Genomic DNA, 27,661 nt, shown 5'->3' on the forward strand with positions numbered 1-27,661 from the left:
CTTTGGTCTAGAAAGACACTTTTCAGCGTTTGTTTTTCCTCCTATCCTTGAAGGGGTGTGATTGGTTTGTATTGTTTGTTTTTTTTTTAAAAAAAAAAGTAATGGGAATATAAAAAATTCAATGTTATTATCTATCATATGAAAACTTAATGAGAAAGGCAAAGGATGAAAAGTTAGTTAAAAAAAAAGATGTGGGTCCCCTATAATAAATAACGGTGATAAATAACCACAAACGTAATCAAATGGAGCCAACTTTTTAAGTTACGGTAGATGGATTACATTTACAACCAGGTATACATGGCCTTAATTCCAAACATGATCAAATGGAACCAACTTTTTGAATTACCATAGATGAATTACATTTATGATAACGTAAACATGGTCTTAATGCCAAAGTAAGCTTATATCAATAGTAATTGACATGACATTTGTTATTAAAAGTCTTGCATTTAATATTATAAATTAGTTTAACTTGCAAACTTAATTTGTCGATTTCTTTATGAAATTAAAAAATGAAAAAGAAAAATTATTAGAAACCTTCGTCATAGTCTTGAATGAAGAAAATAATATAGTTGGAAAGTAACAAACTATATTACCATTTTTTTAAATTATGTAGCAAATAACATGTATAAGAATTACCCTTTCAAATGTATGAAATACTACAGGTAGTCATCGTGATATTGTTTTCATTATTTTTATTTGGTTAAATTATATAAAATACCAATAATTTTTTCTTTAAAAAAAACAGAGAAACAAAAAAAAAAGAAGAAAAAAAAACGAATCGACTTTGTGATTATTTAAAACACGTCTCTAGATTTTAAATGTTTTCATTTTTATGTTTCAACTTTGAAATTTGCTTCAAAACTTTTTTTTTTTTTTTTTTTTTGAAATTGGACGTGATGGTAACGTATTAAAATTAGAAAATATATATGACATTATTGATGCCAAATTTTGGACAGGAAAAATACACATGACCTCCACGTGGTGATAACAATGAATTTGTTATTTAGAGAAGAATACAACCGGTAAAGTAGAGAAAGTCTGCACGACGGTGTGGTGCTAGCCACACAGGCTTTCGATGCTTAATTAACAAAAGGATCAACAAACAAGAGGAAAATTATAGAATCTGAGTGGACTTACTTTCCTAAGGGTCTTTCCCCCTATTTATAGATTCCCGTTGACCTAATCCTCTTCCTACATGATTCTTGGACTACATTTTGAGCCAAAGCAGTCTTATTGGCCAAATATCCATATTCCCCCCCCCCCCCCCAATCGAGGGCGAGTCTCGTGATATGAGGTGAGGCGTGTCACAATCGCTCTTTCGGAAGCTTCTCTTAGCGATTGTGCGGCACTTGTTCCCACTCACGAACAAGTCAGCCAACTCGAATACGGACTGCCGGTGGCACACCGAGTGCCTCTCGCAACCTCCACTCCCGTTTTAGGGAAAACGGTTTTAGAAAACGGGTTTGGAGAAAAGGTTTTCGTAAGAAGTTTTTTGCGAGTGTGAATAAAGAAAGAAAGATTGTAGTAGACTAGAAAGCAATAAGCAACAACAACAGCTTTATAGAGTACTACCCCGGGTATGAGGAAGTGATGGTTAGTCTTATCCCCATATAGTGCATTCTGAACAAAAAGCCAACTGGCTCCCTTGCATATGCAAAAGGGCGAGTGGTCACTTACAATGAAAATGTAAAGAAAGCAAGCTAATTAAGTTAATACAATACAAGATATGAAAGTATGCTAGAAGGGGGTTGGATCGGGCATGCAGCCATGGGCAACAGGCCCTGGACAAGCATGACCGTGACAAGGCGCATACCACTATCCTCTTTTTGGCCTTTCCTGGCCTAGATTTGGCCATTTAGCCCGTCAACCCATTGTTATGCATGATCCTTTACATTTTTGCCCTTTGACCTAAAATCTTTCATAATAGATATTATTCGCAATGTCATTCACATATACTGACGTGACATGATGAGTAAAAATTGATTATTTAAGTGTTACTATGATATATTTTGAGATGAAATAAAAAAATATATATACTATTATCTTTTTTAAAAGGAGAAAAAGAATTGTTCCATTAACTTATAACACTACAAGAAATTTGGTCTTTGATGTCGGTTGGAAAAACTAAATACAGACATACAATATCGGTTTCTTTAAAAGAACAGATCTTTAATGTCGATTTTAAACTGACATTAAAGATGAGGCTACAATGTCAGTTTAAAACTGACATTATAGCCCTCTATTTATTCTCCCCCCTTTAATAATTTTAACTTTTTGTTTCCTCCCTCCATTTTTTGTTACCCCTCTTCAATTTAGGGTTTGATTATATATATATATATATATATGTTGGGATTGGTGTCCTAGAACTCTCATATATTCTTGCAGTTTGTAAACTTTGAATAAACAAATTGTTATTAATAAAATAATTGTTATATTATGATCATACACTCAATCCAATAAACAAAAATCCTAAGTAATTTAAACATGTATGTAGAGACATACAGTGGATCACGTTTAAATGATAACTTAAATGGTTTTTCGTAGATGGATAAGGTTGGGTATCTTATCCTGATGACTTACGGATACGACCCACTTTGTAGATGTTACAAGTGTTGCAAAATGCTACAAATGATCTAATCCTGATCATTCATGTGGAGACATGTGAGTGGATGTATCATATACAAAGAGTTTGTATAAGATCGGATAGCTAAATGACTAGTCTCATTATATAACACTGTTAATAGTAGAGACTTACATTTCACCAAGATGACCATAGGTGACATGACCTGAATCCTGAATGAGTTATAAACTCTTGCCTATGTAGGCGGTTTTTTGATTTGTATAGGTGTGAGTGGCTAGATCGCCTTAATTATGCCTATCATTTTGGGGATTCGTCTGATTAAGAAGCTAGGAATGCGACTACACAATACAGAATTCACCCATTCCCTAATCTCGGGGTAAGTAGATAAATTCCTCCATTAAGGACTGATTCCTGGGCTTGAATAATGTGGCCACAACCTCTCTTGGCCCGAGAGGGATTTGGTTATAGTTGGACTATGAATTATTGTTCATTAGAGGGATCAATGGTGCTTAAGGAGTTATATGTAACTACAAGAGCAAAACGGTAAATTTGGCGCAGCTGTACTTACGAGCAATTTGTGAAGGGTCATCGCACTGTTGATTGGTTATATCCAATAGACACAGAAATATATTTGTAGTACGAAGAGTGCAACTGTCAATCTTTAATGGAGTGATCGACAGTTAATGAATGTTGGGTAATTTAATTAAAGAGTTTAACTAAATATCCAAGTATCATTGGAGCTTCAATCTATAGGTCCATAAGGTCTCTTCTATAGCTCAATCGGGATTATTGAGAATTAATTTTGGATTAATTTGAATTGTTCAAATTAGTTCAGGGAAATAATTATATATGATATAATTAATATCATGTATTTGATACATTATAACATAAAGTTTATTTTGAGATGAATTAAATATGTGAATATGATTCAAATACTAATTATATGGATAAGATTCATATAATTAAATTTAGTATAAATGTGATTTGTACTAAATACCATGTATTATTGAGAGTAATAAAACTATAGGTTATATTGTATTTGATACAATATAATAAGTATATATAATTTATTTTAATTTATTAATAATTTAAGGGAGGGAGTTACAACTTCCCTCCCCTTAATTTACTATCAGAAAACGTGTGTGGTGGGAGGCTACTTGACATTCTTTTCTTCCATGGGTTTTGGAACAGAGAAAATACTCTTTGTGTTTTTTTCTCAAAAAAAAAAAGAAAGAAAGAAAGAACTCCCGAGAATACAGAAGAATCAGGTTTTCTTCTCCCTCTCGAATTTCTCTCCCTATTCCCAAAGATCTTGGCAGAGCCCACACCTCATGCTAATTCTCAATTTCTAAGGAGAATACAAGAGGTTCATATGTGGTGGTGGCCATTTGAGATTTCAATTTTGGAGATCGAGTTCCAGATGAAGAGCTCATGACCAGGAAAGGAATTACATGAATACCTTTTGGCTTTAACGATAAGTTTCAGTTCTTCCCTACCTAATTCCTCCTCAGTTAGCATGCTAAAATTTTCCTGATTAATGCATAAATATTTTTCTTGTTCAGTAAATTTGTGATTATGTGAAAATTGTAAAATTGGGACGATTCCCATCCGCTTAGAACTTCACTGTTCCTTCGATATATATATAGAGAGAGAGATAGATATAGATATATATATAGATAGATAGATAGATAGATAGATATAAATATAGATATAGATATATCTTGGAAATAAAGAAAGAAAGAACTTAAGCTTTAGACCACAACTCCTCTCTCCCTCATGAGTTCTTTCACCTATAGCCCGCAGTTGTACGAGCGTTGTCTGTCACATCTGTGCCTCCACCTTCGTCGATCGTCTGCAGATCTTTGTCTATTGTGCCGTCGTCGATTGTAGTGGACGTTGATAGGTGTTTTCCTCTCTCCCTTGCGAGTTCCCTCACCCATACCTGTGTTCGTATGAAACTTCTCCACTCATCGCCGTCACACCCCTCTCCAGATTACCCTCATAACCTAGATGGAATGGTGACTTAGTAGTTACCAATCCTTTTGCTGGCACTTACTGCCTATCTAACCTATTAAATTTTGCTCAAACCCTGAATATATACATATCATCAATATACGAACATGTTAACTCAGAACTTAACACATTTATATTACAGGGTTTCACAGCATTGTTCATACATGAATATTACAACTTAGTGAGCCCCATCAAGAATACTAGTCACTAGATAGACACATGTGTACTAACTAATACAGGTCTTCAATTATGCTTCCTTCAATCTGTTTCTTTGAGTGGCAGAACAGCAGCAGAAAAGTCTTTTGGGAACTGACCGCTACCTGAAAGGAAAACATTTGAAAACATGAGCTAGAAGCTCAGTGAGTGACTTAATAAAAACATAAATTTCATGCTTAAACTGAAAGCTCGAAAACATAATACTGGAACTAAAATATGCCAAGCAAACGTGTACATAAAATCTTTAAAACTATTGTATCTGAAACCTGAATCTTAGTTGAGAATGAACATTCATCGCTCTAATTCTCAGTGCCAAGTCACGGCCAGATGAGACCTCTACTTCGATCTCTTCATACTGAACTATGGCTAGGAGAGACCCCTATGTCGATCTCTTTAAGTATACCGATGGGCATCTCAAGCAACTCCCTCTAAACATAAACATTGATAACTACTCTTAATCACCATTAAACATCATTATTCCCTAGTTGAGAACGAGCATACATCGCTCTAGCTCCTAACGTCTATTATCGGCCAAGAGACCCATACTTCGGCCTCTCATTCAGAACAACCTACATGCACGTGGGGTTTTCTATGTACTGTCAACACCTTAGGTACATTTAAAACATAGTACATCAAGCTTCATTCAACCTTAGATTTAACCCTAACGCATGCTTCATACTTTGTAAAATAAGTTGGCTTAAATCATGTTGATCTAGCTTATAAAAACCATTAGCATGCGTTAGACATGGAAAACATACTTGGAAAACTCATACATTAGTAAACATCATGCGTTGCTCATGCTTTCAATCATAGAAATAAGTTACTTGGAATCACATAAAATTTAGCATGAGAATAACCTTGTTCAATCCCTTGACGTCGTATTACTTAATTGCACGTGCTTATAACTGAGTATCGTCATACCTAAGGTACTTAACTAGGATACCTTCTCATTTTCCTTCAGTGTCCTTAGGATACCTTCTCATTGTCCTTCAGTATCCGTCATATAAACATTTAGTTGAGAACTAAGGCTTAATGCTCAAATCATCATACTAGTTCATCATGAAAATGGAGTTACTAAAACATGCTGGAAGTATTTGGGCAAGATAACATACTTAAATCGTGTCAATTTCTATGGAAAACATGCTTTACTTAGCATGAGAAATAGCTTCAAACATATGTTGCTTGGCACTTCATATAAACACTTAACATGAGAAATAACTTCAAAGAAATCATGATTTCTAAATCATTAAGACATTAAATCATCATATAGTCACTCACAGCTCGTCGGGGCTCTTAACGGTTTATACGCCTCTCCTGGCTCTTCTTAGCCTGAAAGGACATAATTCCCGATTAACTTTCTTAGAATTCTTAGAAAAATACCTCAGATAGCTCGCTTACTAATGGAACTTTCATCAACAAAAACAGCATTACTAGTGAGATAATCATCATGAGTGAATTCATCCTCATGAGCGAGATCAAGCTTTTCCCTAGCAAAACTTTAACCTAGCGAGACTTACCTCTTCTAGCAAGCTTTGCTTTCTCACCAACAAGATTCAGCCCAAGTTTCCAGCGAGATTTCCTTCTCAAGCGAGATTTAGCACAAAAATCAACAAGATTATCATTTCGAGCGAGATCCTCATGCTTCTTATCTCGCTCTCGCTCACAATGGTGAGCTGTTTGCTTGTTCTTCCCAAGCAGCTGTCTGCTTATACACAGTTTCTCTGTTTCAATTTCAAAAATTCATAACTCGAAATCCAAAACTCTTTTCAAGAAATTTCCTTCTACAAACTTATTTAGAATTGAGTTAGCAACATTACTTTAACATTTTAGCTCAAAATTCTCCGTTGTTTAATCTGGAGATTCAAACCTTCATCATTGGCCCCAATTCAAGCAACTGCCTACTTGTTCAACAATTTCTAGTTTAAATTTCAAAAATATATAACTCGATTTCCAGGCCTCATCTTAAAAAGTTTCATTCTATAAAGTTGTTTATAATTGAGTTAACAATATTACCTCAAATTTTTAGCTTAAAACGCTTCGTAATTCGTCCTGGAGCTTTAATTCTTCACTAATGGCCTAGATTCACCCGAGAAACGAACCCTTCGTCTTTATTTTGCCCCTCCGGCCTTATTCTGGTGAGTTTTCCCTCCAGGAGTACAGCCATAGAAAATAGACACACAGAGCTTTTGAATGCCGCTAAAATTACACAAATAGCCTAAGTAGTTTGTCCACACCGACCTAATGAATTTGACCTGCTTGCTTATATCACCGCCCAAAATCCAGCATGAACCCTCCTTGTGCCACCTTGTCCACTATTGGTGATGAAGGGCTAGGATTTAACAAACTTTCTTTTGCTAAATTCACTCACAATATTACTTCAATACCACACCTCATTAGATGGCATGATCTCATCCATATACTTATTATGCATTCCATCATCAAGCATGACCTTCCTTAGCCTAACCGAGTTTTGTCCCACTTTTACACTTAGTTACCCAAGAGCTTATTTCTTCTTACTTCCATCTTCTATCTTTCCTAAGGCATGGCTTCATTTAGCTCATTAGAAGACATCACATTACTTACTCTTACTTAAAGTAATTAGGGTTCGAATTTTACATGCCGCCACTCGTACGTTACCCATCTTCACCTTCTAACGGTGTCGATTGTCTGTCGTTGCCTACCCTGAACGGTGGGTTTTTGGTTTTTCTATCCTTCTCTCAGGTTTTTTTCTCTTTCTTTCAAATCTCCCTCACTACCACATAGGTCTATAGATCTATCGTTGTGTCATTCTTCGAGCTGCCACTGTCATGTTGGTTCTACATTGGGTGAGAATCTGGTGAGTTTCTCTTTGAATTTATTGTCCACTCTTGAATACCCACAACGATTTTGGCCTAATCTTGAATTACTCATAATATATGGATTATAGATTCGAGGTTTAAAATAATTTTGAGGTCGGAAGCAGGTTGTTCAGCAGTGTTGCCCATAATGTACAATAAGTTTGTTCACACCATACAACAACATTGATTTTTATGCATGAGTGTGTTTGACCAAGTAATTGTCTTTAGGTCAATTGCACCAAGTGTTTTTTGTTTTGGTTTGATGCCTGGGGTGAGATATTAAGAAAAAATTAAATAGGATCACTTATAAATTTATTAGGACTTTGAATGGAAGGTTCACAAATATCTCTCTTTGAGAAGACTTGATTTATAATGATTTTGGTGGAAATCCTAGTTTGGAATTGTACCATATTGAATCGTGCAAGGCTTTTTTTTTTTCCTTTTCCTTTTTACTTGTTGATCATCTTATTGCAATGTTAAAATTGTTATGAGTTGATTTCGACTTCTTATCCTTTTTTATAAGAATTAAATGAAATTGCAAGTTTGTTTATAAATTTTGAAATTCTGAATTTATATTTTGAAGTTATTCTTTTTCGACTCTTGCAAATCATGATATTTACCATTTTTCTCAACTCTATTGTTGATTGTTATGTCATACCTAAACATTTTTCAGGGTCTTGGTGAAAGGTCGGGTTTTGGCAATGGAATTGGTAGCTATGGTGGAGGACCAACAACTCAAACCTTACTTGGAAAGTATCGTCTTACAAGCAATTCAATTAAATTCTAGTGGAATAAATTAGCAACTTGATTGAAGAGATTGTTACCGTTTTTTTCCTTTCTTTTAGCTTATGGGAATATCATAAATTCAAGTTTGTATTTGTACCTTGTGAGCAATATTGAAATTTAATTTTTTGTGTTTGTTGAGATCTTAATATATAAAAACAATGAAGATTCAATTTTGTATATGTATAGGTAAAAAAAAAAAAAAGTGAGAGAGATTATTGATTTGCACGTGAGTTATTTCAATGATAAAACGATGGCAGGCATTTAATATCAGATAATAACTGGCAAAAAGTATGTAAAAACCGACATTGAACTATCTTCAATATTGGTTGAAAACGGACATTGAAGATAACTGGTATTTAAATCTTGGTAATATATAACGTAGGTTTAAAACTGACATTAAAGCCAATCGACATTGTACCCCTATAATGTCAATTTTAAATCGATATTAAAGCCCAGTTTTATAGTCGTATAAGTTTAACAAAGTGTTAAAGTGTTGATATATTAAGTTATAATCATACAAGTAGACTAAATTTGTACTAAAGTGAACTTACTTTTGTAGTAGTCATTAATTAGTATGTAACCCTCTCTTTTGACTCGAGGTCGAAGATTTGATCACTCATCTCCATGATTATAGTACTAAAAGAATAAAAAAGTTAGAAAAAAATAACATTTTGGTTGGTTTTGTGTCGGGTTTCCATTTGGTTCACTGATCTTAAAATATTACACTTTTACCCGAATTTTGATTTTGATTTTTATTTAGTCAATAGATTTTGGAATATTTTACTATTTTTTTCTTTTTTACATCGAGTTTTGAGTTTAGTTTTTATTTGACCCTCAAGTTTCAATATCTTACACATTTACCCTCAAATATCTTTACTAATAGTCACCTTGGTATTTTATGTTGTGATTTGAGTTTAAATAATATTAGATAATTATGATGCGAAAAATTATAAATTAATTTTATTAATGAAAAATTAGTAAAAACTAATTTTTTTAATTAATTAATAAATATTAGCATCAATAATTGAAAGTGAATATTTAGTAAAATATCAAAGATTAAAATTGTAAAATTTTAAATTTTAAAGATGAAATTGAAACAAAATTCAAAATTTTTAAAAATATAACATTTAAAAATCCATATATTAAATGAAAATTGGTATATAGCCTATCAGTTAAAGGTAAAGCGGTAATTGTTCTAAAAAGAAAAAAAAATTGACAATGCCATGCGCATGAGCAGCACATGGCACGCCTGATCCGTTGTTTAACGAAACGATGTCCGTAGCGCGTGTAGGCCACGCATTGGAAATAACGTAATCACGTCAAAGATAAAAGCGCGTGGAATCGATCCAGCTTTTCCTTTCTCGTTTGGCCTTTTTAATTTAATTTAATTTTCTTACCCTTTATTATTACTTTTTTACTTTTTGCCAACATTGATTGCACTTCATTTTCCAATTTCTTGGCCACTTCTTGCTTTCCACTTTCTCATTATCTTTAATTCTTACCCTCGTTTTTAAGGGTTTCAACAATTATGCCCTCCTAAAACTCATCATTCCAAATCTAATTTCCTAAAGTTGACGTGACACACGATAAAGACAAGATAATATAGAAATTTTTTTCCAGTTTAAAATATTTTCTCAAAAAAAAAAAAAAGTTAGAATATATAGAGCATTTAAGATAAAGATTGTAGTTTAGTTTATAAAGTTGTTTAGTCGTAAAGTTATTGAGTTGGTTTTTTTTTTTTTTTTCTAGTAGTTGATGCACACGGTTCAAAGATTCTTTTGGACTAAACAAAGAGTAGAGCTTACCCCTAATTTCAACTCCTTAGACTAAACATGTCCTAAAAATTGCAATAGAAGCCTGCTCATGCTGCTTCGACGGCACTTTTTCACCTTCTCTTCACTTTGGACGGGAGGACTAGTGGACACAGGGAGGGAGCAGGCGAAGCGGGCCATTCGTAATGGAAAGAAAGAGACCACTACTTCGCTTCTTTGTTGGACCAACGGCGGGAACACAGTGGTCTTTGACCAAGACTAGGAACCAATTCGAGGAATGGCTATAAGAATGAGCGCACATCATGACATCGTAAGATGTCTCGTTGGAATGAATTAGTTGGTACTAGAAATGTTAGAAAAAGTGAACGAAAAGAGTAATAAGGAGTGAAAAGGACAAAGACACTTCCCAACCAAAAAGCAGATTATTTAACTTCACATGTTAAGACCCCTTTTGATAACCATTTCGGTTTTTGTTTTTGTTTTTATTTTTAAAATTAAACTTAATCGCTCCCCATTTCTTACCATGATTTACATATTCCTAAGTACAATTGTTGAATTCTTAGCTGACTTTTTAAAACAAAAATAAACTTTTAAAAACTATTTTTTTTTTTAGTTTTCAAATTTTGACTTGATTTTTAAAAATTTGGTAAAAGGTAGATAACGAATTGAACCTTTTTCACAAAAAAAAAAAAAAAAAAAAAAAAAAAAAAACTATCTTACAGCCCATGGCATCGACCATCTTAAAGACGTGTTTAAATTAGTCTTATAAATGTGTATACTATCAGTGAGATAAGATGGCATTGGCTAATTGTTTATTAAATTGAGTTGAAACTGAGCCAGATTATGCTCACAACCAACTTTCTATATACTGGAGTGGAATATGAGAAGAATAAAGGTAATTAGTATTTTGAAAATTTTCTCTATAGACTTTCTAACTTTATTGTTTCGGGTTCTCTGTGTGGAGTTAAACATGTAAGGCCGAAGATATTAGAGGTGTTCATGGGTGGGTTGGAATGGATTAAAGTACTTTTTAGACCTAACCTAATTATTTTGGTTGTAAATGTTCATGGGTGGGTTGGAGTGGGTTGAAATACCTTTTAAATTTCTCCAACCTGAACAACTCGTACTAAATAATAAACCCAACCCAACCTTGAAAATTTGGGTCGAGTTGAGTTGGATTGGATTGGACTAGGTTACTTAGGTCATCATTTAAAATTTTGTTTTAAAAAGAAGTAACATGTTAAAATGTAAAAGAATTTGGTTAATTATTTTCACGTTTTGAAATAAGATTAGGAAATTAATTTTAAATATATTATGAAACATTTATTTCCATAGGGTTAAAAAAACTATTTTAAATTATTGGTAGATAATAAATAATCTAAAAAGCCAACGTGATTAAACTAGAACTAATGGAGACAGAGTTGGTCTAGTAGTTGGGGCATGAGGATTTTTGAGCTTTGACGGATGTTAGGTGTGTGGTAAGTAAGATGAGATCCTACGGTTCACTTTGATTTGTACCTTGAATATCCCACTTCACTCCACAAGGGGAAGTGGATATTACGTCCAGCCTTACTAGAAAGATAAACCCTGGAACTTCCAAGGCCAAGAAGGAAGACCTGGATGATCCGCTCAAACCCGTTTCAGTATTTGCCCTGACTTGAAAGGCCTGAGTGAGTATCCAAGTACATCGGTTTGGGAGTGTCACGAGGGGAATGTTGAAAACAATCTTATTGGAAGCGGCTTGAGAGTTAGGGCAATCGTCATAGTCAGCCAGCAAACAATCCCAAGAAAGCCAGCTACCTAGTCTTTCCCCATCGCTAGCTTAAACTGAGGAATAAGAATAAATTAGGAAAAACACCCCGTAAGCTATTTCAATGTTATTATTCAGTCTCTTTCTTCTGTTCGGTATCAAAGCCACTCGAAGTCGAATGCCAAGATCTCGAAATGATCTTCCAGTTCCGGGGAGAATTCGCAAAACTCCGTTTCCATCGAGAATTGAATGGAGTTTTCCCGTATTTCAACCGGAGAATCTAAGAGAGACATTACTGTCGAGATTCTGACCGAAAAATTCGACATTCCATGCCCTCGGAGAGTGCTTTTTCGTGCTAGGTCACTGATATATCCTTTGTCTTTATTTGACTCCAAGAATGGATTGGATCGAAACGACTTTCCTGTCGAACCCCTTTGAGGTGGGGCAGGACATCGATAGACAATAGACCAAGGAGCAAAAGCCACTCAGTTTCTTGCTAAATCGAATAGAGCAGAAGGCACCTCGCCTAACATTATAGGAGAAGGGACTGAAACCACTCAAATCTTCTTTGTGAAATTGAAGAAGAAATGGGCGGGCAGCTTAGACTCTTTCCCGAAGAGAGCTCCAACCAATATATGAGATTCAAGACGCTAACATAACAGTGGCTAGAGACATATCTTTAAGAACCAAGAACGGGATATTCGCATTAGCGGAAGGGAGGAGAGCGAAGAGATGAGCACTTTTAGAATGTAAGGAAATTGAAAGAAGCGCGGAAAAGGGTCAAACGCGATTACTAGCATCGAAGAGAGCCGACAAGGAATTCCATTAATAACTGGCCGTTTTGATTCTTTGGAACAACTCGATGAATTTAGTAGATCTTTTTAGGACCAAATGACTCTCGATAAAACTTATCCTATTTTTACAGTGCGATGGTTGTTCTCAAAGCAGTATCAGCGAGGTTAAGCGCTAGGTAAAAGGCAGCTAGGGCTCAAGTTTACTTTCTTAGCAAGTCATCCGACAGAAAAGGTTAGGGTAGCTCTAAAATACATCTTTACATCCCGGTCAAAGTAACGAAAAAAGACGGGTTTGAGTAACTTTTTCATATAGTTTTTCCCTCTTTTTTAGAAAAAACTAACTTACGCAAATAGTAAATGAGAGGACCTTAGCACTTTTCGTTATGGAGTGATTCATCTAAAATTCTCGGTGTTTTGTGAATGAATTCAACTATCAAATCTCAATTGCACGGGATTCCGAGTTTCTTTCATTCGTAAAATTAAAATAAATATAAGTATATATAATTGTATAGGAAGTGAAAAAAAAAACATACTTTTTATTATTAATAATGAGTTGGAGTTGACTCGAGTTGATTTTGGTTATTTTTTATGAATCCATGAACCAACTCAACTCATAAAGTTTTTATAATCAACCTAAATGAATTAATAATTCAATCCAAATCATACAAACTGAATTGTGTTAGATCAAATTTTTCGGATCATCGAGTTTTTTGAGTATCCTTATAAGATAACAAATATTTATTTTTTAGTTGATGATATAATACTTTAGAAATTGGACTGTGCAAATTGACACTCGTTTAAAAGTCTAAATCGTACATGCTTCTACTTTAATTTTTCATCACTAAATCTTTCAAATAATATATTATAGCCACATCTTGTTTTTCTACGTCTGGTTTTTTTTTTTTTTTTTTTTTTTGTAAAATATCTTAACAAATCCCTGAAACATAAATACATCTCGTTTTTTTTAATCATATATTGGGTGAATTTGAAGTTTTAACGCTAAATTAAAATATTTTACTTGAAAGTTCAATCACAAAGTGAAATAAACTTAAACAAAATTCAATTTGGATGGTTAATAAGTCCATTAATTTTTAAAAAAATGTTAGAATGGGTCGAAAACCTATTTAACAGAAGGTTTAAGTGTAAGAATCAAAATGTTGAACTTCGTTGTTGTGCCATGATAATCTCACTGTCTTACTAGCAAAATTTGATGTGACTTCGGTATTAAATCGCGTATATCAGTTACTTTCCAAGGTTGATACAATTCCCACGAGAAGAAAATGATGGTTCTATTTCGAAGAAATTGAATGGCTTTGAAAAACGTTCTTAAAAATAAATAACCTCAACGTTTTAATTAATTAATTTAAAAAGAAAAGTAGTAAAATATTAAATAATTTTTCAAGCAGTTACTCGAGCCCACCCATCCAAACAAGTGGTGGCGGCGGCAGCGCGTGTGTATTTATACTCCCTTCCCATTATAAAAACTTCCAATATGGGACGAGCTTCCAAATCTTTTTACTTTTGCTATGGGTCTTGGGCTCCTAGGCATTCCAAATATTAGGGACGTAATGACCAATATAAATTTTTAACATTCAAAAACTTACTAAACATATTAAGAAACTCTAATTACAGAGGACCTTTGAGCGGAAATGGATAGTCCAAACTCCATTGCGAATGAACGCATACGTTTACAATCATACAAAACAGATTATGCATTATAAACTAAATTACAGCATGCTTTCGATATAAAAACAAAGGTTGAGAGATTATACCTTTGAAGAACCTTTCTTCAAAATAATCCCTCGATCGTTCACGAACTCCCTCAAACAGCAATGAGCAGCAACTCAATCCTCGAACAAACCGAACACTACCATAGGATTACCTTGGTATTCTCAGTGTGAGAATCTAGAAGTGGTGGCCTCTGACTTGTTTTGGTTAGAGGGAAGATCTAGAGTGAACGAGGAGGATGATCGAGTAAACGAAAACACGGTCGTATAGAAGATGAAGTCTATCGCATAGACAATATACTCGATCGTGTAGGCTCTCAAGTGATCGTATAGTAAGACTCTCTTACTCGATTACTAATAATGTGAGTCGTCTGAGATTTTGAAATCAAATTTCATTTTATCCCAAAATTTGCCATAAATCGTATAACTACCCACCAAGGGTGGTTATGGAGAAAAATGAATTAATTATCATATAATTAATAAATTATAAATAAATATGATAACTAACTTATCATATAAAATTTATGACCTATAGTTTTAATATTGCATCATATACAATATATAAACCATGATTCTTTTTCTCTATTTTATGATATTTAATATAAATCATATTTATATTAAATTTAGTGACTATTGATCTTATTCATAGAAAATATATTTGAATCATATTCAAATATTAGTTCCTCCAATCAAACAATAATGTATCAAATACATTATATCAATTATATCATATATAATTAATTTAATTATATCATATATAATCAAATTCTCTCTTATTAATCTGAACATTTCAAATTAACTCAAAAACTGATTTTCAACTTAAATCCATTGAGCTATCAAGGGGACCTTATGGAAGCTCCAACGGTACGTGAATAACTGACTAAACTCTTTAATCACATTATCCATCATCAGTTAATTGTCGTGCACTCTACTAAAGACCGACAGTTGCACTATTCGCACTACATATATATTTTTGTGTCCATTGGATATAACCAATCAACAGTACGATGACCTTTCACAAATCGCTCGTAAGTACACCTGGACCAAATTACCATTTTGCCCCTATAGTTACATCTAACTCCTTAAGTACCACTGATTTCTCTAATGAACAGTAGATCATAGTCCCACTATGACTTAACCCCTCTCAGGCCAAGAGAGGGTGCGACGCCACATTGTTCAAGACCCGGAATTAGCCTTTAAGGGAGCAATTTATATACTTTTCAGGGAAGGAGTGAATTCCATCTTGTGTAGCTGAGTTTCCAACTCCCCAATCAGACGAATCCCCATAATGGTAGGCTTGTTGAATCGATGATCTGGCCACTCTCACCCATGCAAATCAAATGACCGCCCTCATAGACAAGAGTTTACAACTCACTCAAGATTAAGGTCGTATTACCTATGGTCATTTTAATAAAATGAAAGTCTCAATTATGAACAGTGTTATATAATGAGACTAAACATTTTCGTGGTCTGGTCTTATACAAATTCCTTTGTATAGAATATCCCCACTCGCATGTCTAATACATGAATGATCAGGATCAGATCATTTGTAGCACTTTATTGTAATACCTACAAAGCGGGCCATACTCATAGTGTCACCGGGATAATGTATCCCTTCTTATCCATATACTACAGAATATTTAGGTTATCACTTAAAACACGATCCACTTGTATGTCTCCACATACATGTTTAAGTTACAATGATAACCATGGATTTTAGTTTATTGGTTTGTAGTTAATGCAACTAAAATATCAAATATTCCATAGACAATGTGAATAAAATATCATATATATTATAAATCATATAATGTTTATTCATACAAGTGTTTACAAACTACACGACCCTATGAAATTTAAGACATCAACCCTGACAACATCATGAACAACATCATGAGGTTTCATCTTTTAAAATATCTTTCACTAAAAAAAAAAAAAAAAAAAAAAACCCTTATTAGACATAAAACTAAGGTTAAAAGATATCAATGTAGGCTTTGTATCTGTTCAATTTTAATCATTATACTTTCAGATGTTAAATTTTAATTTATGTACTTTCAATAAATCTTTAATTGAATCTCAAATGTAAGTTTATTGTTAATTTTTTAAAAAGTCTTCTATCTTTTAGCATTTTAATTCTAGACTTTAAAAACGTATTCACACAATGTATCTTTTTGCATGAAAATTATTCTTATCATTTGATTAATTTAGATAAAAATTAACTTTGATAGAATAAATTTAAGATTTATTGAAAATACACCGACTAAGAATTAGCCATTTAGAAGTATAAAAATTAGAATAATCTTCTGTAACACAATATATGATAATTAATTGAACTATGAGATATGCTTGGGTTATAGTATTTAAAAGGTTAGTAACATGTAAAACAATTTTTAAAATTGAATAATTTTCTAGACATAATAAAAATAAATTTGTAATTTAATTTCACAAGGAAAACACTTTTTATTCTTGGAATTTAACTTAAACTCCTATTGCTTCCATGTATTTTCAAAGCTAATACTTGTAGTTGTTGAAATATGTATTTAGTTTCTATTTCATATTTTGGTCTCAATATTTTAATTTCAATTATTAAGATCTTATTTGATAACCATTTCATTTTTTATATTTTGTTTTTAAAAATCAAGCTTATTTTCTCATAATTTCTAACCGTGATTTGTATATTTCTTAAGTATAAAGATTGAATTCTTAAACAAATTCTAAAAATAAAAACTACTTTTTTAAAAACTACTTTTTTTAGTTTTTAAATTTTAACTCAGTTTTTTAATCCATAAGTAAAAAGTAGATAACAAATGAAGAAATTTGGAGGTGAAAGTAATGTCTATAGACTAAATTTTCAAATATATAGTCAAATATATATATATATATATATATATATATAAGAAAAATTAAATGGTTATCAAACGAGAGCTTAATTTATCATTGAAATTTGAGATCGATTTGCAATTATTCATCGAATATAAAAATAAAATAAAATAAGTTCCAACTCATTTAAAATATACACGTAACAAATTCGAACCAACATATTTTAATGGTCATGTCATTTCATCTAGTTATATAGACCAAATTTTAATTTTATTCATGGGCATTTAGAAACTTAAAAATCAAATTCAAACATTGAAGACAAAATATGTCCCTTTTAAAAATTTCAATGACCAAGTAAAAATTAAATTATAGTATCCGATGATGAAATGAAGGATAGACAATAGTTTGAAAACAAATTTGAAAATTAAAGTGGGGATCCACTTTGATTTTATTTAAAATCAAACAAAATAAAATAATGATTAAACATATGAATAGTTTGCATAAAGATGAGGATAATGCTCGAGCTCCAACGAAGTCAAATCTCCATAGTGATTTAGGGTGTGCTTGACCCATGGAATTGAGAAGTTGGGATTGAGAAGAAGAAGTATTGAACTTCCCTTCTTGTTCAGACTCAAGGAATAGGTGGGTCTCATTACTAAAAAAAATGAATTTATATCTTATTAACTTCTTACACTATGAGTCCCAATAGTTCATAACTTCCTAGACTTCATAACTTTTTTATTCATCACTATTTCACATTCAAATTATATATTTAAAAAATATATTTTTAGAAAGTATTTAAAATATATCTTGAATTTTGTTAATCACGTTCAAAATTTATATGAGGTAAATCTAACTTATTTCAAACTCATCCGAATCTTATAAATCTATGATATATATAATACATCAATACATATTGCCTTCAATATTTGATATATCATGTACATCACATCCGTCTTCTATATATATCCTACATATTAAACATTGATTTCAACATTTCAAATCTAAATCTTACTTTCTTTCGAAGAAATTGATCATTTTTAATGTTACTGTAAATTAATAGTGGACTTTAGGGACCTAAATGTAACAAGCGATTAAAAAATAATCAATTAAGTTGATTGATATATTAATTTCGATCCATTTAAATCAAAATTAATAAACCAATAAAATAGAATTAATAGATTATTCATTTTAAATAATTATTAACTCTTGATCTCTCAAATATAGGTTTAAAATTGTGCTCTTAGGCACTATAAGACAAGTTGTGCCCATGTTGTTAATCACTAAAAGGAAGTCAATCCTTTACGAGATGCTTACAATTAGACCAAAACTTTGTTTTACTCATGTAATTACATCTTATACCTTAAGTATCATCGATCATTTAATGAAGTTTCTAATCTAACTATAAACTAAGTCATTGAACCAATGGATTCAATTGTTCCAGTCTTTAAATCAACACTTGAAGGAACTATTGATCTTATTGAATAATTGAATTTCTCCAGGTGTAACCAGGGTAATTTTTTTTTTTTTTTTTTTTTTTTTTTTTTTTTCAACATGTTGGTATTTTCATATTCCAATGGTTCAACATAGGGGACATCGGTCGGTCGGTATTGGTTTTAGGAGAAAATCGACACCAAACACCGACAAAAAAAATGTGTGAAATTCGCCCGTACATCAGTCGGGTCTGTCAGTCGGTTTGGTTTTTTTTTTTTTCCTTTTTTTTTTCTTTTTTTTTTTTCTTTTTTTTGAGGAGAAGCCAAGATGAATGAAAAAGAAAGATGAATGGATAATGTGTTATTATTAGGTTAATAAAATTAGCAACTTTTTTAATTTTAAATCAATCATTTTTTTATGAAAAAATTAAATAAATAATGTAATGGTTTGAAAACCAGGCAACATAAAAAGTAATAATAAATCAATATTAAAATAGTAGGCACGGGCATGGGTTGATGGTAATTGGCTTGCTTTTATACTTATTTGTTTAAAAAAAATTAAAGATATATATATATATAAACACACACACATTGGTCGGTCGGTCGGTCGATTTTCAATTTTTTTTCAGGAAAACCGAGAACCAACCAACCGACCCCTAGTCTAGACCAGTTGACCTTAATTCGATCATTTTGATCGATCGGATCAGTTTTTGGTGCTTTTATGTACACCCCTAGTTCAACATCGATAAAAGAGGTGAATCGACAATTTCATTATTTCGCTAGAAAATTTACGAAACATAAAAAGTAAGTAACAAAATGCCACTAATATAAATATAATATACTTGTTTAAAAGATTTAAATTGTTTATTTCTTAATTTAAATATTTTTTTTTGTTTTGTTTTTACCGATGTTCCATAAATAACCATATTTCCATGAGAAATTATTTGAGGCGTTGAGTTGAGATATAGTGTATGAAGTTCATATATCTCTATTCGAGTTGTAGAATTAAGTACGTATGTTCAGGGTATCTGGTGCGGTTTTTTGAAATCAAAATATGTTCGTGTGATCACTATTTTTGTTTTGAAACTTTGTTATTCAATCATTTTATTTGAATAAAATATGGATGACACTTTTTTCTTTTATTTTTTAAAATTTATTTATTTAATAATGAATAATAATTAATTCACTGAGTTATTGTCGAAATATGGTTAAATAAAATATAAAATCAAAGATAATTCAAAACTTACTATTCATAATTTTTCTACATGAATTTCATCATCATATTGTTCCTATTATTCCTCTATTTTTCATCTGTCATGATTTTTTTTTATTGAACCTCCCCCATCATATTAGCAGCTGATAAAATGTCACCATATTTCTTCAACAATTCCACTTCCAATCCCTTAAAAAAAATCATTAATTCACTAATTTTTGTCAGAAATTGTTCCAAGAAAAAATATCTTCATTTTATTGTTTTTTGTTATTTGCTATATACTTTTCAACTGTATATATATTTTTCCAAATATTATTAACACCCATTTTGATATGTCAATTCAATTAAATAAAAATACAATACTTATAAATATTGCACTCAACGTAGCCAATATTATTTGTATAATTGACAATCTTATATCATACTTTAATAGTCATCGATCTTATAATAGTTGAGGTGGTTATCGAAGTTGATTGTGGAAGATGATTTTGCTGGACTTTGTAGTCGGAGGTAGTTGTTGGAGCCTAAAGTTGGTCGCATGAAGGTTGTATTGAAGTTGAATGACGAAGTTTTGTTGTTGGAGGTGGTTGTCGGAGCCTAGAGATGGTTGCATTAAGGTGGTTGTCAGAGTTGGTCATCGGAGTTTTGTTGTTGGAGGTGGTTGTCGGAGCCTAGAGATGGTTGCATGAAGGTGGTTGTCAGAGTTGGTCATCGGAGGTGGTTATTGAAGCCTAAAATCAATCGTCGGAGTTGGTCTTGTCATTGGAAGTAGTTGTCAGAACCTAGAGTTGGTTCTCGACGTGTGGCAGTGGTAGTCACTGACAACGACCGATGTGTGAAGCCATTGAAAACATTTAAATAATGGAGAGTTGAGGTAGGTTGATAAAATATGCACATTAACTCTACCAATATTTAAAGTTGGTGGGCCAAATATTGAGAATATCAACTCGTTGTTAATAATAGATTACCGAGAGATATAGGTAAAAGAAATTTCCATCCGAGATTTAATAGTTGATCTATTCTTAGTCGGGGTAAAGTCCATCTTGTTGCTATAGAAATGAACAAGAACAAATAAGTTTTCGCTAATGTAATAAAGATACTCATTGTCATTCCAAAGACTTCATACGCTTTATTTATTTAAAAAAGTTCATAACCGAATATGTATAGAATAGAGATATCCCAACTACCCAAGTAAAGAATAGTTACAAATAACGAAGAAACTAATAGATTTAGATAGGAAGCAACATAAAATAAATCAAATTTGAATTCATTTTGGTGAGCCAAACATCACCTAAGAGTGAGAGATTGACATTTTAAATTTTCCTTAAAAAAAAAAAAAAAGAAAGTAAAGCAAATGTCAATTATTTGGGGGAAAAAAAAACACTAAATAAGGAATAAATCAATTATTATTATCCATTTCAGCCACGAGCGACTCTACTGTTTCTCTCTCTTTCTTTGTGTCTGCGCCATTGCCTCCTCACTACAGCTTTCTCTGTTATTTCCTTTTTCCCTCTTCCGATTCTTCAAGATCTGCTTCCATTTTCCTCTCACAATCTCCATTTCTTTGCTCTACTCGTTCTCTTCCTTCTTCTCTTTCTCAACTATAACCAATCTGCTCAAAGAAACCGCAATTTCAATCTCTCTCTTCCCCCTATCTTCCGATTTCTTTGTTCCAAGTTTTTCTTCGGCTTCTCTCGAGATCGCCGCTATCTGGGATTCCCCAAATTTTAGTTCTTTCCGCCATTTTTTTTTTTAAAAAAAATTCAGCATCATCGAAGAACTCTGACCCACTGCTGTGATCTATGTACAGTATTGTTCTCCAGCCATTTTTTTAGGAGACTTCGCCGAGTTTTGTTGTTGGCCATACTTGTGTTTATTCACCAGTTTTACATTTCAGTTTGATTCCAGCTATTGATGAAGTATTTTGTCTGTATTGAACTTTGAAAGTAAATTTTTTACCCATTTCTTAGTTGGTTTTGCCTTTTGGGACTGCGCCTTTTGGTTTGTTTTAATCTTTCGGGTTTGAGTTTGAAATCAGGCTTTCTGTAGCTTGTTGTAAAGCAGTGAGTTGATGATCTCGAGAGCTTACTGATTAGTTAAGTTATTGGATTACTTACTTGCCATACACTTGATTCCAATTGACATTGGGTGCTGCGGATCTCTGATTGAGCTCGAGCTTGAAGTTACAGTGTTAGATGCCCTAATTGTTTTATCGATCTGGGAACTTGGAAAGCTTTGTTGCTAGTATGCAGCCCGATCAGAGAAGAAAGGCAAGTTTATGTCTCTTTTGGGACATCTTCTGTTTCTCCGTTTAGTTAAGCTGGAATTTGTGTTAGGCAGGACTCATCACCTGATGGGAAAAAATACGTTGCTATCTTATTGACTTGGCCTAACCCATCATATCCTTTCGTGTGAATAGTATTTTTAGACGTTCACTTATAGTTGTTGTATGTTTATTTCTTCATGGATTCAAGGTTGGTTGTTAGACTTTAAGCTAGTTTTGGTTGGTAAAATTTCTATTTGTTTTTAAGTTGTTATGCTCGGGATGTATCTGTAATCATCTCTCCTTTCTTTCATATATCACAATAAAATCTGTAATGATATCTCCTCGTTTCATTTTCGACATGTGAAATTTAAGAAGCTTACTTCTAGTAGTATACCAGTCCTTTTGACTACGTCGCCTTAAATCCATCCCTGAAAAACAATATGCTCTTTAAGTGCATTTTGACAGCTTTGATTTGCCTCTACATATTTTTTGTTGACTTTGCAAGCTTTCTCTGCTGGGAATCATTAAAGGAGGAATGGGCCTACGCGGTTTGAAGCCAATCATTGTCTCGTTCTCTTGCCTTTTTAAAACCCATATACAGTTTACTCTTAACGTTCTTTCCTTATCTTATGTGAGAGTGTTACCCCCTAAAATTGTGAGCATTCTCAGAAATGCGAAATTGAATAGTGTTTGGATGTGCATTCTGAACAAAATTACTTGTATATCATGGACTCCTGTGTATTAATTCCACTCTCTTCATTGTGTTCTTGGTGATGATGATACTTATAGTTGTTTAAACGTGATGATGCAGTCGTCAATAGATGTGGATTTCTTCACAGAATATGGTGAAGGGAGCAGGTATAGAATAGAGGAAGTAATTGGTAAAGGTAGTTATGGTGTTGTTTGCTCTGCATATGACACTCATACTGGAGAGAAAGTTGCAATTAAGAAAATCAACGATATCTTTGAGCACGTTTCTGATGCAACTCGCATTCTTCGTGAGATAAAACTTTTAAGGCTACTGAGACATCCAGACATTGTGGAGATAAAGCACATCCTTCTACCTCCATCTAGAAGGGAATTCAAGGACATTTATGTCGTGTTTGAGCTCATGGAATCTGATCTACATCAAGTTATCAAAGCAAATGATGATTTGACTCCAGAACATTATCAGTTCTTTCTTTACCAGCTTCTTCGAGGCTTGAAATACATACACACAGGTGAGTCTTATCATCAACGAGTTCATGGATTTTTATTCTGTTGGTTTGGAGTATAATTAATATGTATTCTGCAAAGAGCTGAAGAAGTAGTTTCTGAAGTTTATTCTGATACTGATATTATTTCAATAATAACCACTTGTAGCAAACGTCTTCCACCGGGACCTAAAACCCAAAAACATCTTAGCAAATGCTGACTGCAAACTCAAGATCTGTGACTTTGGTCTAGCACGAGTTGCCTTTAATGATACTCCTACTGCTATTTTCTGGACTGTACGTATCTTCTGATTGATTTCTTAGTGGGTCAATTTCTTTCAATTTAAAAGTCCCTGGCGCCCCCTCTTCATTTCACCATCCCCTAATCTATTGTTTCATATTCCTTGTGATGGCAGGACTATGTGGCAACAAGGTGGTACAGAGCTCCTGAACTCTGTGGTTCATTTTTCTCAAAGGTAAAAGATTTGCTGCTGCACATTTTTTAGAGCTAGCTAAATCTTTTATATGATTTTTTTTTTGAAAATAGAAATAATTCGAAGTAGAGTATCTTGATAGCCTTTTCTCCCAAGTTTATAGGGAGTATATGGTCTTCTATCATCTCCCCTGGCTACCTAATAGCTTCTCATAGATCCATTGTATTCCTTGGTCATTCTTTTTTTACTTCCCATGCTGACATCATGGTTTTCAACAGTTTTCAGTCTTTGTGTGGGTGCATGTTTGTTTCTTGGTATGAAGTTAACTGCTTATAAGTTTATGTAAAATTTTTAGTTATAGGTTTGCTATGCTCTTTATTGTAGTCTGGGTGGAATGCATAAGGAGATTTTATTGAATGGTCAAATGAACAATTTTTGAACTCCTCTGCAAGACAGTCAATGCAGAACAGGGTTAAGACCATAGTCATGTAAATCTGAGAAAATTCTATGTAGAGTTCAAGAATATTGATTATTACTAATGACATGTAATCACAAATTTCTCTTTGGTCTGACTGCCACTAGTTTATAATCATCAGATACACAGATAGGTTTATTGATATCGAAGCTCTTCCATGCACTCTAATTTGTAATATGTACTTCTTTCAGTATACACCAGCAATAGATATATGGAGCATTGGCTGCATCTTTGCAGAGCTTTTAACTGGAAAACCACTTTTCCCTGGAAAGAATGTCGTCCACCAATTAGATTTGATGACAGATTTTCTGGGAACCCCAAATGCAGAAGCCATTGCCAGGGTCTGATTCCTATAAATATTTTTATTAAGTTCAAGTTTAACAATGAATTTTGTATGCATATCAGTTTCTTTTGCTAAATATCTAATCTTATATGATTAGGTACGAAACGAGAAAGCTCGGAGATACTTAAGCAGTATGCGAAAGAAGAAGCCTGTTCCCTTCTCTCAGAAGTTTCCTCATGCAGATCCACTTGCACTTCGCTTGTTGGAAAGAATGTTGGCTTTTGAGCCAAAGGATCGACCTACAGCAGAGGAGGTGAGAGTACTTGTTAAGTAGTTATGTAATCCTAGCTCATTTGGGTAACTGATTAATATAAGATCAAATAGATTGGTTCAAATGGAGGAAAATATCCAACATTTATGACATGAATCAAGATATTATCTTCAAGTTACTTCATATGATATTTACTTAATACAGTTTTTGAACTCATTCTGCATTTACTTTTAGGCCCTTGCAGATCCATATTTTAAAGGCTTGGCGAAGGTTGAGAGAGAGCCATCTGCTCAACCTGTTACTAAGATGGAATTTGAATTCGAGAGACGAAGGATAACCAAAGAAGATGTTAGGGAACTTATTTACCGAGAGATTCTCGAGTATCATCCAAAGATGTTGAAGGAATTCTTAGATGGATCAGAACCTACTGGTTTTATGTATCCAAGGTATCGTAAAAGCAATATTTTCTCTGATCAATTCTATCGTCGAGGCATTTTTATGTTATGCCCTTCTCATTTCTTTACCTGACGCCTACTTTTTTCGTGACCATTTCATTTTGGGTTTGGGGTGAAAGTCTTTAGAGGATCTTGTAAGAAATGTTAACATGTAACAAAAAAAATGTTTGCTTCTACAGTGCGGTTGACCATTTTAAGAAGCAATTTGCCTTCCTTGAAGAACACTATGGAAATGGTGCAACTGTCGCTCCTCCTGAAAGACAACATGCATCCTTGCCTAGGTATCTCTTTCAATACTTCAAGCTCTTTTTTTTTTGTTTGTTTGTTTTTGGCTATTCATCAGTTAGAATCGTTGGAATAATTGGATATTAACCTCATTTATTATGCACACAGGCCATGTGTTTTATATTCAGATAACATGGTGCAGAACTCAGCCCAAGTTGCAAATGACCTATCCAAATGTTCCATCAAAGAAGTTGAGAGGCCACAAGTGGACAGGACTTGCAATATTCCTTTGACTAGAGTTCCTATTCAAGTTCCTCAATCTAATCAAGGTGAGACTGACTGTTGCTATGCAATTCCACTCCCTTATTACTTGGCAGCTTGGTCAAATCGCTAACAAGGAAAGTGGATAATAATTTAATGATCCTAACCAAGTATGCTGAGACTCTGCATTGACATGTGAACGGTCCTATGTGGTTATATGCTTTGTCATTTTGAAAGATTTTTATCTGCGGAAGTTGCATGAAGCTTATTAGGGACTGTTCGAAAGTTGTTCACAGGAATGTTTTCTGTCTTCAAGTTTAAAAGTACAATGAGAGCATGTTTGGCTTGTGAATAGATGTACGAGCTTTTCAGTTATTCAAACCTCTTTGGGTGAGTGGTCATGAGAACAAGTTAAAATAGTCAACAAACGGAGTTAGGATTCAAACTCTTACAATGTTGTAGTTTTATAAATTGTACAATCAATCAAGTTGCTTGCAGTACAAAAAAAGAAATTATGATTTAGAACTATTGTATTTGAGTTTTCATCTCGTCCTTTATTTTTGTAATAGTAATAAAATATGCGTGAATTGTGAACCACTATGTACACGTGAAGCTGGTAAGCCCGATTATATGGCTAACTAATTACATGTTTCAATTGATAATTTGCAGCAGGAAATGGTGCAAGGCCTGGAAAAGTTGTTGGTTCCGTGTTGCGATACAACAACTGTGGAGCAACAGCAGCGGCAGTGGCACCAGAAGTTCTAGAACAGCGGAGGATGACCAGAAACCCTTCTATTCCACCACAGTATGCCTCTAATAACTGTTCATACCCGAGAAGAAACTCATCCTGTAAAAATGAAAGAACTGATGATGAAGCCATTGAAGGTCCAAACGGGTTGCAGCCAAAACCTCAGTACATAGCTAGAAAAGTTGCTGCTGCCCAAGGTGGACCGGGAAATAACTGGTACTAAATCTATAATCCGCTATTCGTTCTGCTGTCTGCGGTTGTTTCAGTGAAGACATAACCGATCTCCAATACGGACTTGTACTGAATCCTTCTCGAGGACCATCTCCCACGAGTCTGATTGAAACCAACGGCAGCACCATTACATGAGACGATGAAGTTTAGGACATGATTCACTGGAAAGGCAAAGCAAACTGTACTCTATGTTGCTGACAAAGTTGGGTTGCTATCTTAGCATTCTTTACATGATAACGACGTGTTAATGTTCGTCGTCTTGGCTGATGAAGCATTGTGATTGGCTGCAGCTTACCTGGTACTTGAAATTAGGACCATAATGCTGATTATTATGCTTTCTTTTTACTTTACGCAGGTATAAGTTATAAAAGTTGACTAATCCAATCTACTAAGATTGCTGTTTGACGATATTCAGGACCTGGAAATCAACCTTAGCTGATTCTGTTATGTATGAAAGATGTAATTCCATAACTTAAATTTGTATTTTTCTCATAAATCGTCTTCATATCTGCTTCAGTGTATCATTCTGATAAGCTCTTAGATGCTTGCGTTTCTAGTTTAAACGGTTTTTGCTGTATCATTGATTTATTCGTTCGCTGTGAGAATGGCTGACTTATTTTTTGCTTAAAAAAATTACTTTTAGCTTCCAAAGTTGACTTCCATTTTAGCTTGTACAGGATTTATCTCACACTGTGCATAAACCGTATAAGTTTAGCTTGTTTATGTTAAATTGTTAATTCTCATTTTAAAATGGATATCAAACACCATAATATGATTTTAAACAACAAATGATTATATGCATGTTATCTTGTACCTGCTGATCTAATGATTCAAGGGACAAGTTCTAAACTTGAAATTCCATGTAACTTGTCTGAGA

At 33.3% G+C, this 27,661-nt stretch overlaps 1 protein-coding gene across 2 annotated transcripts; it reads left to right on the forward strand.

The window, feature by feature from the left end:
- The first annotated feature begins 21,336 nt into the window (after positions 1–21,336).
- On the forward strand, positions 21,337–27,280 carry MPK16 (mitogen-activated protein kinase 16). Of its 2 annotated transcripts, none has more exons than XM_039018778.2 (10): positions 21,337–22,212; positions 23,020–23,428; positions 23,571–23,698; positions 23,818–23,877; positions 24,502–24,651; positions 24,751–24,906; positions 25,099–25,310; positions 25,499–25,600; positions 25,713–25,873; positions 26,478–27,280. In XM_039018778.2, the coding sequence occupies exons 1-10, from the start codon at positions 22,189–22,191 to the stop codon at positions 26,774–26,776; spliced, it is 1,701 nt and encodes a 566-aa protein (XP_038874706.1). In that variant the 5' UTR covers positions 21,337–22,188; the 3' UTR covers positions 26,777–27,280. The 2 variants fall into 2 exon arrangements, with proteins under 2 accessions (XP_038874706.1, XP_038874705.1); XM_039018777.2 differs by having other exon boundaries at positions 21,339–22,212; positions 26,475–27,280.
- Positions 27,281–27,661: the final 381 nt, after the last annotated feature.

The sequence above is a fragment of the Benincasa hispida genome, chromosome 12 (genome assembly GCF_027475165.1).
Source record: "Benincasa hispida cultivar pf3 chromosome 12, pf3_genome.v1.1, whole genome shotgun sequence".
In the NCBI taxonomy this organism is placed as follows: Eukaryota; Viridiplantae; Streptophyta; class Magnoliopsida; order Cucurbitales; family Cucurbitaceae; genus Benincasa; species Benincasa hispida.